The sequence below is a fragment of the Toxotes jaculatrix genome, chromosome 20 (genome assembly GCF_017976425.1).
Source record: "Toxotes jaculatrix isolate fToxJac2 chromosome 20, fToxJac2.pri, whole genome shotgun sequence".
NCBI classification, from domain to species: domain Eukaryota; kingdom Metazoa; phylum Chordata; class Actinopteri; family Toxotidae; genus Toxotes; species Toxotes jaculatrix.
Genome location: NC_054413.1, coordinates 269863 through 283793, shown reverse-complemented (window position 1 = coordinate 283793; position 13931 = coordinate 269863). Strand labels below are relative to the sequence as shown.

The 13931-nt window shown below is 50.1% G+C and overlaps 2 protein-coding genes across 4 annotated transcripts; both read left to right on the top strand.

The window, feature by feature from the left end:
* The first annotated feature begins 19 nt into the window (after positions 1-19).
* On the top strand, positions 20-7562 carry LOC121200210 (apoptosis regulator Bcl-2-like). Its single transcript, XM_041065349.1, has 3 exons — positions 20-909; positions 1524-1870; positions 5601-7562. Exons 1-3 carry the CDS (start codon positions 702-704, stop codon positions 5727-5729), a joined length of 684 nt encoding a protein of 227 aa, XP_040921283.1. The 5' UTR covers positions 20-701; the 3' UTR covers positions 5730-7562.
* A 769-nt stretch (positions 7563-8331) lies between these two features.
* On the top strand, positions 8332-13900 carry galnt11 (UDP-N-acetyl-alpha-D-galactosamine:polypeptide N-acetylgalactosaminyltransferase 11 (GalNAc-T11)). Of its 3 annotated transcripts, none has more exons than XM_041065345.1 (12): positions 8332-8440; positions 10166-10419; positions 10515-10638; positions 10837-11003; positions 11094-11219; positions 11351-11600; positions 11730-11847; positions 12095-12247; positions 12338-12556; positions 12649-12753; positions 12860-12997; positions 13234-13900. In XM_041065345.1, exons 2-12 carry the CDS (start codon positions 10197-10199, stop codon positions 13360-13362), a joined length of 1752 nt encoding a protein of 583 aa, XP_040921279.1. In that variant the 5' UTR covers positions 8332-8440; positions 10166-10196; the 3' UTR covers positions 13363-13900. The 3 variants fall into 3 exon arrangements, with proteins under 3 accessions (XP_040921279.1, XP_040921277.1, XP_040921278.1); XM_041065343.1 differs by having other exon boundaries at positions 13231-13899; XM_041065344.1 differs by lacking the exon at positions 8332-8440 and adding an exon at positions 8447-8590 and having other exon boundaries at positions 13231-13899.
* Positions 13901-13931: the final 31 nt, after the last annotated feature.

The window sequence follows — 13931 nt, the reverse complement described above, 5'->3', positions numbered from 1 at the left end:
GAGGGGACAGAGCAGGGACAGAGCGGGGACAGAGTCGGGACATCATCATCCTCATCCTTTGGACGTTCTCTGGCAGTGAGAGGACCGTTGGGGGGGGGAATCCCCTCGGTCATAACGAGGGGGCGTAACCACTGGGTGTGTGTGTGTGTGTGTGTGTGTGTGTAGCACGTGCAGTCTCAGTGAGGACTGCCAACCCGGAGGAAGACCAGGACCCGGAGCTCGTCTCACTTCTCTCCGCGGATTCCTGGAAAATATTTCTTCTTGTGAACTGAATTTCTGAACCTCCGGATATCGATTATTGATCGAGCAGCTGACGCATTTCCTCCGCTCCTCAGCATCATGTGGGATTTTCTTTTTCATCTCTTCAGAGCGGAACCGGGTCTTGAGGCGCGCGGCGTCACCCGGCTGTCAATCCACCGGTAATCGATAATGCTGGATGCTGATCGATCATGGCCTGAAGCTTCGGTTTGAAGGAGGAGGTCTGTAAATGTTCTTCAGCTGAGGGACGTGTCCTCTGGGGGACACTTCACTGCCTCTGCTGGATCAAAGTGAAGCTTTTTCTCTGTGTCAGATTCCACCTTAATCACGCGGAGCCTGCTGACGTCACCAGGTGCTGTGATCCTATTGGACAGTCTTCAAGGATCAGGAATGTGTGGAGTGGCAGCTTAACTGCTCCAACAGCAGTGGGCCTGCAGGGGGCGATGGCTGCCACGTACACCAGCCACGACATCGTGGAGGATTACCTCCGCTACAAGCTGCTCAGAAAGGGCGTGGCCTGGCGTTTCCCGCCCCGCCAACCCAGCGCCAACCAGCAGAGACACAGCGAAGCCTCGTCATCGGCAGCGTCGTGGAGACTTGCCCGAGTGAGGACATTACACCTGGGGGTCGCTCAGGACGACGCCCAGCAAGGTGAGGAAGTTTACTCAGGTTGTCGCGGCAACCGCTGGTGTTCGCACCTGTACTGCTGATATCAACGCTACTACAGGAAGTAATACTTCACCACTGCTCGCGTTATTATAACCTCCTGATGCTGTTAGAGCTTGTACCTCAGGTCCTGCTGCTGGTAAAGGTACGACCAGTTAGCAGTAAAGGTAAAAACAGGTAACGGAGCCATCATCGTACTGAGAGAAGAAGAAGGGCTGGTCATGTGACGCGGGCTGAGTTCAGAACCCCCTGCTAACGTACTGCATGCTGCCTCCTAAAGGAGCCATTACCAAGCCTGTTCGCACCCAGAATGCATTTCACACGCACTGGCAGCAGCAGCATGGACTGGCGGGGATTTTAAAGCAGACCTAGTCTGAAGAGACGCAATGCATTATGGGGCAGTTTCCACAGCCTGTGCAGCTGGAGTGTGTTACGGACTCCTTTTGACGACAGTGTATTAGCGGTCCCACTGCTTTCTGTGCAATGAGGTCACATGATGTCACTGTAGCTAGGGTAATCTAACTCCGCCTTGTTTTTTGTCCCTTGCATTATGATGACATCACATGCCTCCTATTTGCTAATTGGCTGTCTCCTCCTAGATCCCTGGTTGGCCCCGCCCCAGCTGCAGGTCGCCCTGCGGAGTGCCGGTGACAAGCTGGAACACCGTTATCATGGCAACCTGTCCGCCCAGGTGTCTGTGCTGCTGCTGAGCGGGGGCGACACCCACTTAGCGCGACGGCGAAGCCTGATGGCTGTCTGTGAGGAGCTGTTCAAGGACGGGGTGAACTGGGGACGCATCGTAGCCATGATGGAGCTGGGAGGGGCTCTGAGCGCTGAGGTCACCAAGAGGGGTGGGGGGTGGCAGGTGGACGACATTGCCAGGTGGATGGAGGAGAGTCTGGACTCACCGCTGCTCCAGGGATGGATAGAAGACAACGGAGGATGGGTAGGAGGACAAAGATTCCTGTCTTTCTCTAGTTCTTCCTCATACTCACAAACCAGACTACATTCATTTTTCAGTCAAATTAGAATCATGGTGATTGTTTCCTTCTTTCATCCCTTTCTTTTTTCTTTATCTCTTTTCTTATTTCCTCTTCCATCAGCTCTATCTCACATTCCGATGACTTCCAGAGACTTCCCTCATCTCTGTTGAATCAGCTGATCTGTGCTGTGTGTGTGTGAGAGTGTGTGTGTGAGAGAGTGTGTGTGTGAGAGTGTGTGGTTGTTCAGTGTAAAACACTGAAAACATTCAAACAGCAGGGTTTTTGGAGGGAGGGGTCAGGATAGGGTTCAGGGTGGAAAGGGTTCCAGCAGTCCTGAAAAACGTTTGACAGAACTCTTGGGGTTCTTGAAGGAGATTCTTGGATCCTTCCAGAGCTCAATAGGTCAGAGAGGCTTGAGCCTCTGACAGAGTTTCAGAAGTTTCTGAAATCGGTTCAATCCCAGGATCCCTGAAGAGGTTCCAGGGTGAAACCCCTGAATCCAAGGGTCCTTGAAATGCCTCAGGATGATTGAGAGGTCTTTGTTTGGATTGTGTGTGTGTGTGTGTGTGTGTGTGTGTGTGGTTCAGGGGAGAGATCAGATGTGACACTGCAGACAGAGAACTGAGTATTTTGGTTTGAATGCAAATTATATGCAAAGTGCAGAAAATCCCTAAAACTCTGCAGAGTGTGTGTGTGTGTGTGTGTGAGTGTGTGTGTGTGTGTGTGTGTGAGCCGGGTGATGAAGGACAGAGCGACAGGTTTGCAGACAGACATAAAAACAGAAACTGAGAGGCTGTTTTCATGAAACTGAGACAGAAACATGCAGCTCAGTTACAGACTGAAGAGCCGATGAATGAGTCCAAGAAATGATCAGATGAAAACATCTAACTCAACATGTTTATGACTCAAAACTCATATGTGACCTGAAAATGATGTTTTGAAAAACCTGAGCTAAACAATAAATCTGACGTGTTAACGTCTGAATGCTAACAGAAGTCTGGTTTCTGGACTAAACTGGATTCTTCCTTTTTGAGCAAACATGTTTTATTAACCCTTTTTAAAGAGGCAGTAACTGGTCCATTCCAGACTCTGAGGGAAAACACAGTGAAATAACATAATAACCAAACTTCCTTTGGAAAACTTCATATTTAAAACCAGCTGCCTGTTAACTGGACCATCAGAAAGCAGCATATCATCCTCATGTTGTGAGGCCTGAGTGTGTGTGTGTGTGTCTGTTAGTAAGAGAGAGAGAGCGAGCGAGAGACCCCTGAACACAGCAGAGTGAAGCTTTTACTTTCTATTTATATTCTCTCCTGTTGCAGCTATTTCCTTCAGTTTTATCTGCTGCCTGATAAGACGTGTGTGTGTGTGTGTGTGTGTGTGTGTGTGTGTGTGTGTGTGTGTGTGTGCGTGTGCGTGTGTGTGTGTGTGGTATTACCTAGAAATACCTTTCCAGGTAATGACTGTGGTTGAGTTTCCGCCTCAGGCTTCAGGTCGGCTGACAGGCTGTTTCTGTAGAACTCTGCTCAACCTAAATAACACGACAAGCTTTAATCCACACACACACACACACACACACACACACACACACACACACACACACACACACACACACACACACACACACACACACACACACACACACCACAGGTCAACTGTGTGTTTTCAGTTGTCAGTGAATTTTCAAAGGGAGTCTGAAGAGCTGGTGGTTTGTCTTATTTCAGACACCAGCACTGAAGCAGGTAAAGCTGTGTGTGTGTGTGTGCGTGTGTGTGTGTGTGTTGTTAGCTCTAAGAACACAGGCAGTGGTGAGCTGAGCTGCTTTCTCAGAATTCACTGACAAAATGTTTCCATCAAGACGTTCAGAAAGCTGATGACAGCCTGTGTGTGGATCTCCTGCACGTGGATGTTTCTTATTATTAAACACCAATAATTCAATAATAAAACCAGAACGCGAACACGCGTGTGTCACTGAGGCGTCTGGACTCTCAGGATGAATTGAGTTTGTGATGCTGGATTGAAAAGATCAGCCTCTCCTCCCAGAAACACGAACCATGGTTAGTCTGTGCCGTCCACGTCCACAGAACACAGTGTCCACACAGTGTCCACACCCAGACCCCCAGCCTCAGCGGACAAGGGCTCCCCCTCCTGCTGGTAAAGAACAGCGTGCTCATTTCTGATCAGTCCACTCAGCAAAACACACACACACACACACACACACACACACACACACACACACAGAAACACACACACACACAAACACATGCACGCAGACACACACACACACACACGTTCGCTCCATGTGACTCACTGTTTCAGAGAAGTGTGACTCAGACTCATGATGAGCTGATTTCAGCCACAGTGACAAAACTTTGACTTCAGTCTGCTTCAGAACTCAGTTCATGCTCCGTCCACGTTTCCTGAGCCGCCGCCTTCAGTCCACGGGCTGATAAATGAGCTGTCAATCATCCAGTCGCTGCGTGTGTTTGCTCTGTGGTGTTTGAAGGCTTTTTTATCTGAAGCTGTCAATCAAACCTCATCTGCATGGTAGAGACATGAAGGACGGACACAGTGAAGGTCGTTGGCGTGCGTCAGAGAGGAGACGGTTTATACACGTTAAATGTCCATTGTGGGTGAAGACACAGAAATGTCCTAACTATCATACTACCACGCAGAGTGACATCACTTCCTGAGGACATCATCTCTGATGTCCATCCTGCAGAACTCCATTCAGAATCCTGCTGTGATCACAGCAGATCACAGCGGATCACAGTGGATCACAGCGGATCACAGCTGATCACAGTGGATCACAGCGGATCACAGCTGATCACAGCTGATCCAGTGGATCACAGCGGATCACAGCGGACCCAGCTGATCACAGCAGATCACAGCTGATCCAGCTGATCACAGCAGATCACAGCAGATCACAGCGGATCACAGCGGATCCAGCTGCTGTTCCTGGGTCAGTTGGATTGAATGCCTCCCTGACACTGACTCTCCTCTGTTCATTCGTATACAGGTAACCACAGGCTGGGTTTTACAGGAACACCTTTGATGTGTGGGAACCTAAAATCAGGGTTCTTATTGGTGGAACATGGTCAGTGAAAGATAAACATTAAGATGGTTGGACAGAAGTCAGACTGTAGAAACACAAAGCTGCACATGCACAGAGGAGGTTCTACAGCAGGAGGAGGGTTCTCCCCTAATCATCATATTACTGTTCCACCTCAGCACACACCACGCAGGGAAAGAACCCAACGCTTCCGTGTTCACGCTCGACTGATCACACACACAACAAACATGCAGCGCACACACAGCACACTGCCGCTGTGTGTGTGTGTTCATGCTGTAGGTGTCAGTCACGTGACGACACAAACAGAAACTGTAACTGTGCTCAGCTGAAACGAATCTTCCATCACAGCAGGAGAAACACACACACACAGGACCCAGTCTGGAACCCTGAGGAACCCCTTGAGTAAGTTGAGGGGTTGCATCAACTTTATCAATAGACTGATCAATTCTATTGTTGTTGTCGGTAAACATGTTGACAGCAACTTCTTGTGTCAGCGTTGTTAAAACTTCACTTCAGTCATTTGGAATCTGTCAGAGACAGAAGAACTGATCTGGTCTGTGTCCTGTCCACCTCTCTCTCTCTCTCTCTCTCTCTGTCTCTCTCTCTCTCTCATTTCCCAGGATGCCTTTGTGGAGCTGTATGGTGAGTCCAGACCTCCACTCAGTTTCTGGTCTCTGAGGACAGTGTTTGGACTGGCTGTACTGGGAGCAGCCGGGATCACACTGGGAGTCCTCTTTACCCACAAATAACTCTTGGTCCAGACCAGTCCAACCGAAACCAGTCTGAACTGGTTTGATCCACTCCAGCCAGCAGCCTGAGAGCAGCAGTTCCTCTAACGTCCACTAGGTGCTGCTGTGATCTACTTGTATTGAGGTGAATACAAAGTGAGAACAGAGGGACACAGTCAGAGCTGCACATCCATCACTGAGCTGCTGCTGCTGTCAGACCCAGGGGAGGAGTTTCAAAATAAAAGCTAACAGTAGTTAGCACAGAGCTAAAACCTTTTTATACAGATACACATTCTGTGGTCAAACTGGACTGAACACACACTTAGAAACGATCAGTGGATTCTAACATTCTAACAAACTTTAATGTTTTTAAGCAGTAAAACAAAATGAACAACAAGTTTCAGCTAAACTGAGAAAATAAACACAGCTACAAACATTAAACTCCCGGTGTAATTAAATGTAGATTTAACTTCAGAGGTTTTTAGCCTTAAAGAGACATTTGAACCATCAGAATTACTTTAGTTATAACATTGTTAACAGGGAAAGGAATTAAACCAGCGAAGCTTTAGGTCACTGGGTTTGCATCTCAACCACTAGACCACCAGGCCACAAGTTCAAACAAGGGTTTCAGTTTGTCTGTGACGGTATCAGCTCTGGTCCACCTTAAAACTAACCAAGGTTCACTGAAGCCTGTTAAATTAGAGCTGAGTTTACTCAGACAGACAGACAGGCAGACAGGCAGACAGACAGGCAGACAGGCAGGCAGGCAGACAGACAGACAGGCAGACAGACAGGCAGACAGGCAGACAGACAGATGGGCAGACAGATGGGCAGGCAGACAGACAGACACAGGCAGACAGGCAGGCAGGCAGACAGACAGACAGACAGACAGGCAGACAGATGGGCAGACTTGGAGGAGGCAGGCTAACAGTTTCCCCCTGCTTCCAGTCTTTGTGCTAAGCTAGGCTAACCAATCCTTGGAGTGACACGATGAACCAAACCATTAAAGGAGGACACACAGGACAAAAGACACCTCAGAGACACTGTCTTCACAGTTTCCTGTGTTTGTCTGAGTCAGAGTGAAAGACGATGCAGGATGTGAGTCAGCGGCAGAGTGTGGAACATCAGGACCACTTTTTAATGAAGTAGCTTCTATACAGACGGTTTAACAAGTCTCTGTAAATGACTGAGCTCAGCTCAGTTTGAAGACGTGAGACACCAGAGCTCTGTCCTGGTTCACGATGCTCCGCTCTGGAACGTTATCACACAGGCAGCTACTCTAACTTCCACAGTGGTGACGCAGGAACGTGCAGCAGAACATGATGGAAGAGGCTGCGTCACTGACAATGCTCCTCTCACACTGAATCCACTGAGACACCCTCACATCACAGGGAACCTGCAGAGTCAGACGTCTGGTGTCCAGCAGTGGAAAGATTCATTGTTATTGTGTAAATATCAGTTTATTTCTGAGGAACATCTGATGGAATTTTCTTTTTTTTTCTTCTTTTAAACTGTAGTTACTTTTTTTATTGGACCAGAAACTGAACGTGTCAATATTTTTTTTTTTTTTTGCACTTTATTTTTTTGTATTTCACATAAAAAGTGAACTTGGCTGGAGCCAGCAGACGAGCAGCAAAAGTACTTCTTGTTCAGATGTGGACAGGTTTTTAAGCTTATAGCTTAAAATGATTCAGATGGAATAAAACTGTTTTTCACCAGAGTCAGACAGTGCAAACCCTCAGTGGGTGGGGCCAGTCATGGTAAATACGATGATGTTGATGAGTCAGCATGATAACGTCTTCGTGCTGAGCCTGTTGTTTAAAGAAGACTGAAAAAATCACTGATTAAAGTAAAGCTGTGATAATGCAGAGTGGCCTCATCATTACAGACACGCTCCTCAGTAAATGCACTTAGTGACTTTCCACCAGTGGACATGCTGGTTTGGTGTTTTACTGTGATACTGACTCTAATGCAGCTGCAGCATTTTCAACCTAAAAGCTGCTTAATGGGAAACTGGATGAGAAGAGTTGATCAAATGTCAGAGCTTCCTGTCCTTCACTGAAGCTGATGTTTCTGTTGATGTGTTCCAGTCGTGTCCATGTCACAGGTTCGAACCCAGCTTGTCAGAGTCCACCTCCACAGCCACAGTCTGACAGTAAGAATCATTCAGATAAACCTCAGGGATTCAGTGAAACCAGTCTCACCTGCAGGCAACGTGTGAAGACAGGGTTTGTCTAATCTAACAACAGCGCCACCTGCTGTCCAAATCAGGACATTACAGTCAGGATCACCAGTCCATTCACTCGAGTGTTATGGAGAGTAGAAGCACTAATGTTGGTGATTTTACCGGTAAAACCTTCAGAATTAGCAGGATGCTAACAGCATGAGCTGCCCGGTAAATGCAGAGTGGTGACAGGCCCCTGAGCCTGTGTCACAAAACAATAACCAGAAGGACACCAGGTAACTTCCACCAGGCCCAAACCAGTCAGCACTCTGAATAAAATGTAATAAACATGTCATTACAAAAACACACAATAAATAACCTGAGTGCCCAATTTTATTTTTCAGACTCACCTGATTAAAAAGGAACTCGGGACCAGTTTGGTTTGTCTTATTGTGAAAGTATTGACCGGAAGTCACGTGGTGTATGTTGCCAGACTTGATGCTGTCTGTGGGGAAACTTGTGTCGGTGCTGCGGACTCACGGACGGCGTCTGTGATGACAGAGAGAAGGTAAACAGTTCGTCTGCCGCTGCGGCTACAGTCAGAACTCCATTGGAAAAACTCATCATTTTACCGCAGCGGTTAACTGACTTGCAACCTGACGGGATTCAACCAGTTGGCCAGAGTGCCGCTGAGCAAACTGCTGCGAGCTAATGAACCGTGAGTAGAGTTCAGTCATCAGACTGAAGTGTCGGCCATGATATAACGTCGGTGTATTTCGGGGTGAAATTCATTTCTTCTAAAGCTCTGCGATGAACACATTACTCCTCTGAGTTCAGCTAGCGCTAACGCTAGCGAATTCCATTATCGGACGCGGTTTTGCTAGCACCGCTGATGCTCGAGCTTCGCCCTCGGGACCGTTAATTTACCCACAGACATGAAGTTCGAGCTGTTCAGACACGAGCCAGCGTTTTGTTCGCGTCGGCTCAGCTTCACTCTCGGTCTTACGTTAGTTCAGCTTCCGCTCGGCTGATCGTTCCCCTCTGTTTCCCAGAGAATTTTAATTTTCAGTGTAAGTGGCCGTTACCGCTGCTGTGGTGCAGACAATGGGCTCAGCCGACCCACAACCACGGTTACAGCTCAGGAGCTTTACAGCGCGTGTCTGCGTTTAACCCTACGCTCTGTGCTCCTCACGGAAAAGGCTCACCCGAACCTCCGTTTAAAAACATGGAATTTTCAGAGTAAACTGTCTCTTCGCAGCGGTCCCTCGTTCTTTTACGGTAAACCGAGCCCCTCAGTCTCGGCAAGATCCTTATTTTAATTCGGCACACACATGAATCTGAATGCATTTTAATTCAGAAAGGTGTCACTCCGGTTCACACTGCTGTTTGCTGGCGAACAGGTGACTTCAGTTTAAAAGACTGATAAAAGCTGAGTGGACGGAAACAGCTGCGGTGCGTTCACGTGGTGTGGGAGCAGTCGAAGGAATGAGCTCCCGCCTCCTGGAGTAAATGTTTGGTCGATGTAAGAAACTGATTGACTGATTGATTGATTGATTGATTGATTGATGGTGCGAGTTCACCTGTTGCATATCAGCTTTTACTAACATTTAATCCGTACTGTGGCTTTAGGTTTTCACAGTTCGCTGCTGTGTGAACATGAACCAGGTCTGTGCTGTTATGGCTTGTCAGTGAATAAATGAATAATTAACCAGTTCATCAGAGGACACCTGACTCTGCTCCTCCTGTTTGCAGCTGAGCTCTGAATGAACAGAGGACAAAGAACAGAGGACACTGGACGCACCTGTGTCAGCTGCCTAATTAGCACTCAGCAGTCATGTGACCCCCTCCTCAGGTTTGTTCGTTTGCTCCAACGTACAGACGCTGGATCGACATTCACGAAGTTCAGCTCCAGAGACACCGTCCTCTCTGAAACGCTGGAGTCACGTTGTCTCATTCAGGGGCATCATAAAATCCTGAGAGAGAGTCTGTGACCTCTGACCTCTCAGTTAGTTCTTAATGTGAGCTGGTAAATGTTTGTCCTGCTGCTTCATCACATCTGAGGCTGCAGATCAGCCAGAGACCAGGAGAGGGGCCCCCGGGGAGAGGGGCCCGGGGAGAGGGGCCCGGGCAGAGGGGCCCGGGCAGAGGGGCCCGGGGAGAGTTCATCAGACGCCAGTAATAAATAGTAATAATCAGTAATAAGTGGATGACTGGCTTTCACCTTGAACCACAGTACAGACACTTCACTCATACTGTCACCATCCTCTCTCTCTCTCTCTCTCTCTCTCTGCAGCGTAATGTAAGGCGATGCTCGCTCGGCCATCATGGCCAGTGTCACGCTGCGGTACTTCTGTTACGGCTGCCTCGTCACCTCGGCGACCTGGTCCGTCCTCCTCTTCCTCTATTTCTCTCTGGGAGCCGAGCCCGGCCGCAGCAGGACCCCCGTGCAGCACCGCAGCCAGCCAATCACCAGGGTTCTGGCCAACCAGAGGGCGGGGCGTTGGCCTCTGCCGGCCAATAAGGGGGTGGATCTGTCGCCAGAGATGGGTGAGAGGCTGTGGTGTGTTCAGGCGCCGATGCTCTGGTTTGAGTTGAACACACAGGACCAGGTGTCGGCTCTCTGACGCTGTGTCTGTCTGCAGGGATGATCTTTAACGAGGCGGATCAGGAGGTCAGGGACACGGGTTACCATCGACACGCCTTCAACGTCCTCATCTCCACCAGACTGGGCTTCCACAGAGAGATACCCGACACCAGAGACTCCCAGTAAGAAGCACTGGTGCTGCTGATACCAGCACTGGATCAGACACGTAACAACAGACAGAGCTCTCACCTCAGATCTTAGAGTCTCACCTGGATGCACCTGCAGGGTTAATGACACCATGTTAGTGTGCAGCCAATCAGGGAGGGAGGGGTTAAATATAAATAAATATAAACTGATACTGATGACAAACGTCTGTGCAGGTGTCGGGACGTGGTGTATCCTCTGACTCTACCCTCCGCCAGCGTAGTGATCTGTTTCTTCAACGAGGCGTTCTCCGCCCTGCTGAGGACGGTTCACAGCGTGCTGGATCGAACGCCGGCCTACCTGCTGCACGAGATCATCCTGGTGGACGACCACAGCGAGCTCGGTAACACGCGTTCCCCGCCATGTTTGTTCGGACTGACCGTGGAATGTTTGTGAGATGTTTTTAAAGATTAAAGTCTTCGTGTTGATTCAGAGGAGCTGAAGGACGACCTTGATCGCTACGTCAGGGAGGACCTGAACGGGAAAGTCAAACTGGTGAGGAACCAGAGGAGGGAAGGACTCATCAGAGGACGCATGATAGGAGCCTCACATGCTACTGGTACGTCCTTCAGCTGTGCATCTTCTGTCCATGCTGACACACAGTCATTTAAATTCATTCGTTGTTATAACAGTAATAAATAATGTCTCTGTTCCTGAATCCTACGTCCTCACTCACCTGTCTGTGTCCAGGTGAGGTGCTGGTCTTCCTGGACAGTCACTGTGAGGTGAACCAGGCGTGGCTGCAGCCTCTGCTGGCGCCCCTCCAGAAGGACCGCCGCACCGTGGTCTGCCCCGTCATCGACATCATCTCAGCCGACACGCTCACCTACTCGCCCTCCCCCATCGTCAGGGGTGGGTTCAACTGGGGGCTGCACTTCAAGTGGGACCCCGTCCCCCCCTCTGAGCTCAACGGGCCTGAGGGAGCCACTGGACCAATCAGGTAACCAGCTGATCAATCAGTAAGCAGCTGATCAATCAGTAAGCAGCTGACCAAATGTGATCCATCAGACTCATCAGACCCCCCCCCCCCCCCCCCCCCCTCCCCCCTCCCCCCTCCCCCCACCCACAGGTCTCCAACCATGGCAGGCGGTCTGTTTGCAATCAACAGGAAGTACTTCAATGAGCTCGGCCAATACGACGCCGGCATGGACATTTGGGGCGGGGAGAACCTGGAAATCTCCTTCAGGGTGAGAACACATGTTTACTGACTGTCAGTGAAGGCATCATTCATGTTAAGCTAGCTTAGCACGAAGACAGGAGATAGTGGTGTGGACAGAGACTCTGTGTCTCAGGTGAAGCTGCAGCTGATGGTGATTTCATTCAGTGTGTGTGTGTGTCCGTGTGTGCGTGTCCGTGTGTGCGTGTGTGTGCGTGTCCGTGTGCGTGTCCGTGTGTGCGTGCGTGCGTGTGTGCGTGCGTGTGCGTCTCACTCAGATCTGGATGTGTGGCGGTCAGCTGCTCATCATCCCCTGCTCCAGAGTCGGCCATATCTTCAGGAAGAGGCGGCCCTACGGCTCACCTGGGGGACAGGACACCATGGCCCATAATTCCTTGCGGCTAGCACACGTGTGGATGGATGAGTACAAGGTGAAAAGGCACGCACACAGAGCTGTGATCCCATAGGCAGCTGAAGCGTCTGACCTCTGACCTCACTTCCTGTGTCTGTGGTCCCCTCAGGAGCAGTATCTGTCTCTGCGTCCAGAGCTGCGTGAGCGCAGCTACGGCGACATCAGCGAGCGCGTGGCGCTGAGGAAGCGGCTGCAGTGTCACTCATTTCGGTGGTACCTGGACACGGTCTACCCTGAGATGCAGACCGTCGCCAACGGCAACAAGCAGCAGCCGCCGCTGTTCATCAACAAGGGTCTGAGACGCCCCAAAGTCCTGCAGAGAGGCCGGGTACCGGACCAGCCAATGAAATCTGGTTATGTTTGAGTCGGAAACGCGACACACACTGAGCACACGTGTCCTTTGTGTTTGACGTCTTCCAGCTTCGTAACCTGGCGACCGGGCGTTGTCTCGTGGCCCAGGGCCGAGTCAGTCAGAAGGGCGGAGCCGTCGTCCTGCGACCGTGTGACCCCCGCGACCCCGAACAGGTGAACCAACCACATCACCTCCCACGACAAATACAGGTTTTAGTCCTCGCTAACCCAAACGCAGCCTTCACCGTGACCTTTGACCTTTACCCCTGACTGTGTGTAGGACTGGGCCTATGATGAGGAGGGTCAGCTGGTCCTGGCAGGTCTGCTGTGTCTGGACGTGTCAGAGGTCAGGACCTTTGACCCCCCCAGACTGATGAAGTGTCACGGCTCAGGGGGGTCGCAGCAGTGGAGCCTGGGGGTGAGACGACAGCACGCACACGCACACGCACACACACGCACAGACACACACGCATGCACAGACACACGCACACAGACACACACACACACAGACACACACACACCGAGGCATTAATGTATTATAAATGATATAAATGTGATACAGACTCATTGTGTAGTTGACTGTAGTTGTGCGTCCTGGTGTCCTCGGTGTGTCTCTCCTGCTGGACTGACGTCTCTCTCTCTCTCCTGTAGAAGTCTAACCGGCTCTACCAGGTCTCAGTGGGACAGTGTCTCTCTGTTGCTCAGCCAGTCGGGCCTAAGGGTTACGTCTCCATGGCGATATGCGACGCTTCGCAGGCGCAGCAGTGGCAGCTGGAGGGCTGAGGAGGAGGACGTCCCACCTCCACGAGATGGACGGGCGTCTTCGGTCCACTTTAGTTTTTAAAGACAATCAGGTTTTGTGCGTCGTGGTGTTTAAATGTTTTTAGGTTGCGATCTGCTGCTTTAATTAATCACAGTTTCATGTTTTCATCCTCGTTTCTGCTTTTTAATAAACACGTTAAACACGTCGGGTCTGGATGGAGACAGACGCGGTGGGCGGAGCCTCGGTGCTCTCTGGGAAATCATCTTTTTAAACATCCTGGAAATGAAGTAAGGCCTGAAAACAATGAGCCGGGCTGAGGGACGCTAATGAGGACAAACTGTGGACGTGTTGGAGTCGGGCGATGTCTGGACCTCGGGGACAGAATCACAACAGAGAGATTTTAAAGTCTGTGTCATTTCATTATGAATAAATCTTACCTGTACGTCACACACCACCTGGACCAGGTCTGATCAGTCCTCATGCTCCAATCAGAGGCATCGTCCTCACGTGTCTGACCAATAAAAATCAGCCTCTCTGTGAAGTGATGAACAGAAAATGAACATTTTTTGAAATGAATGAATGAAGTTTG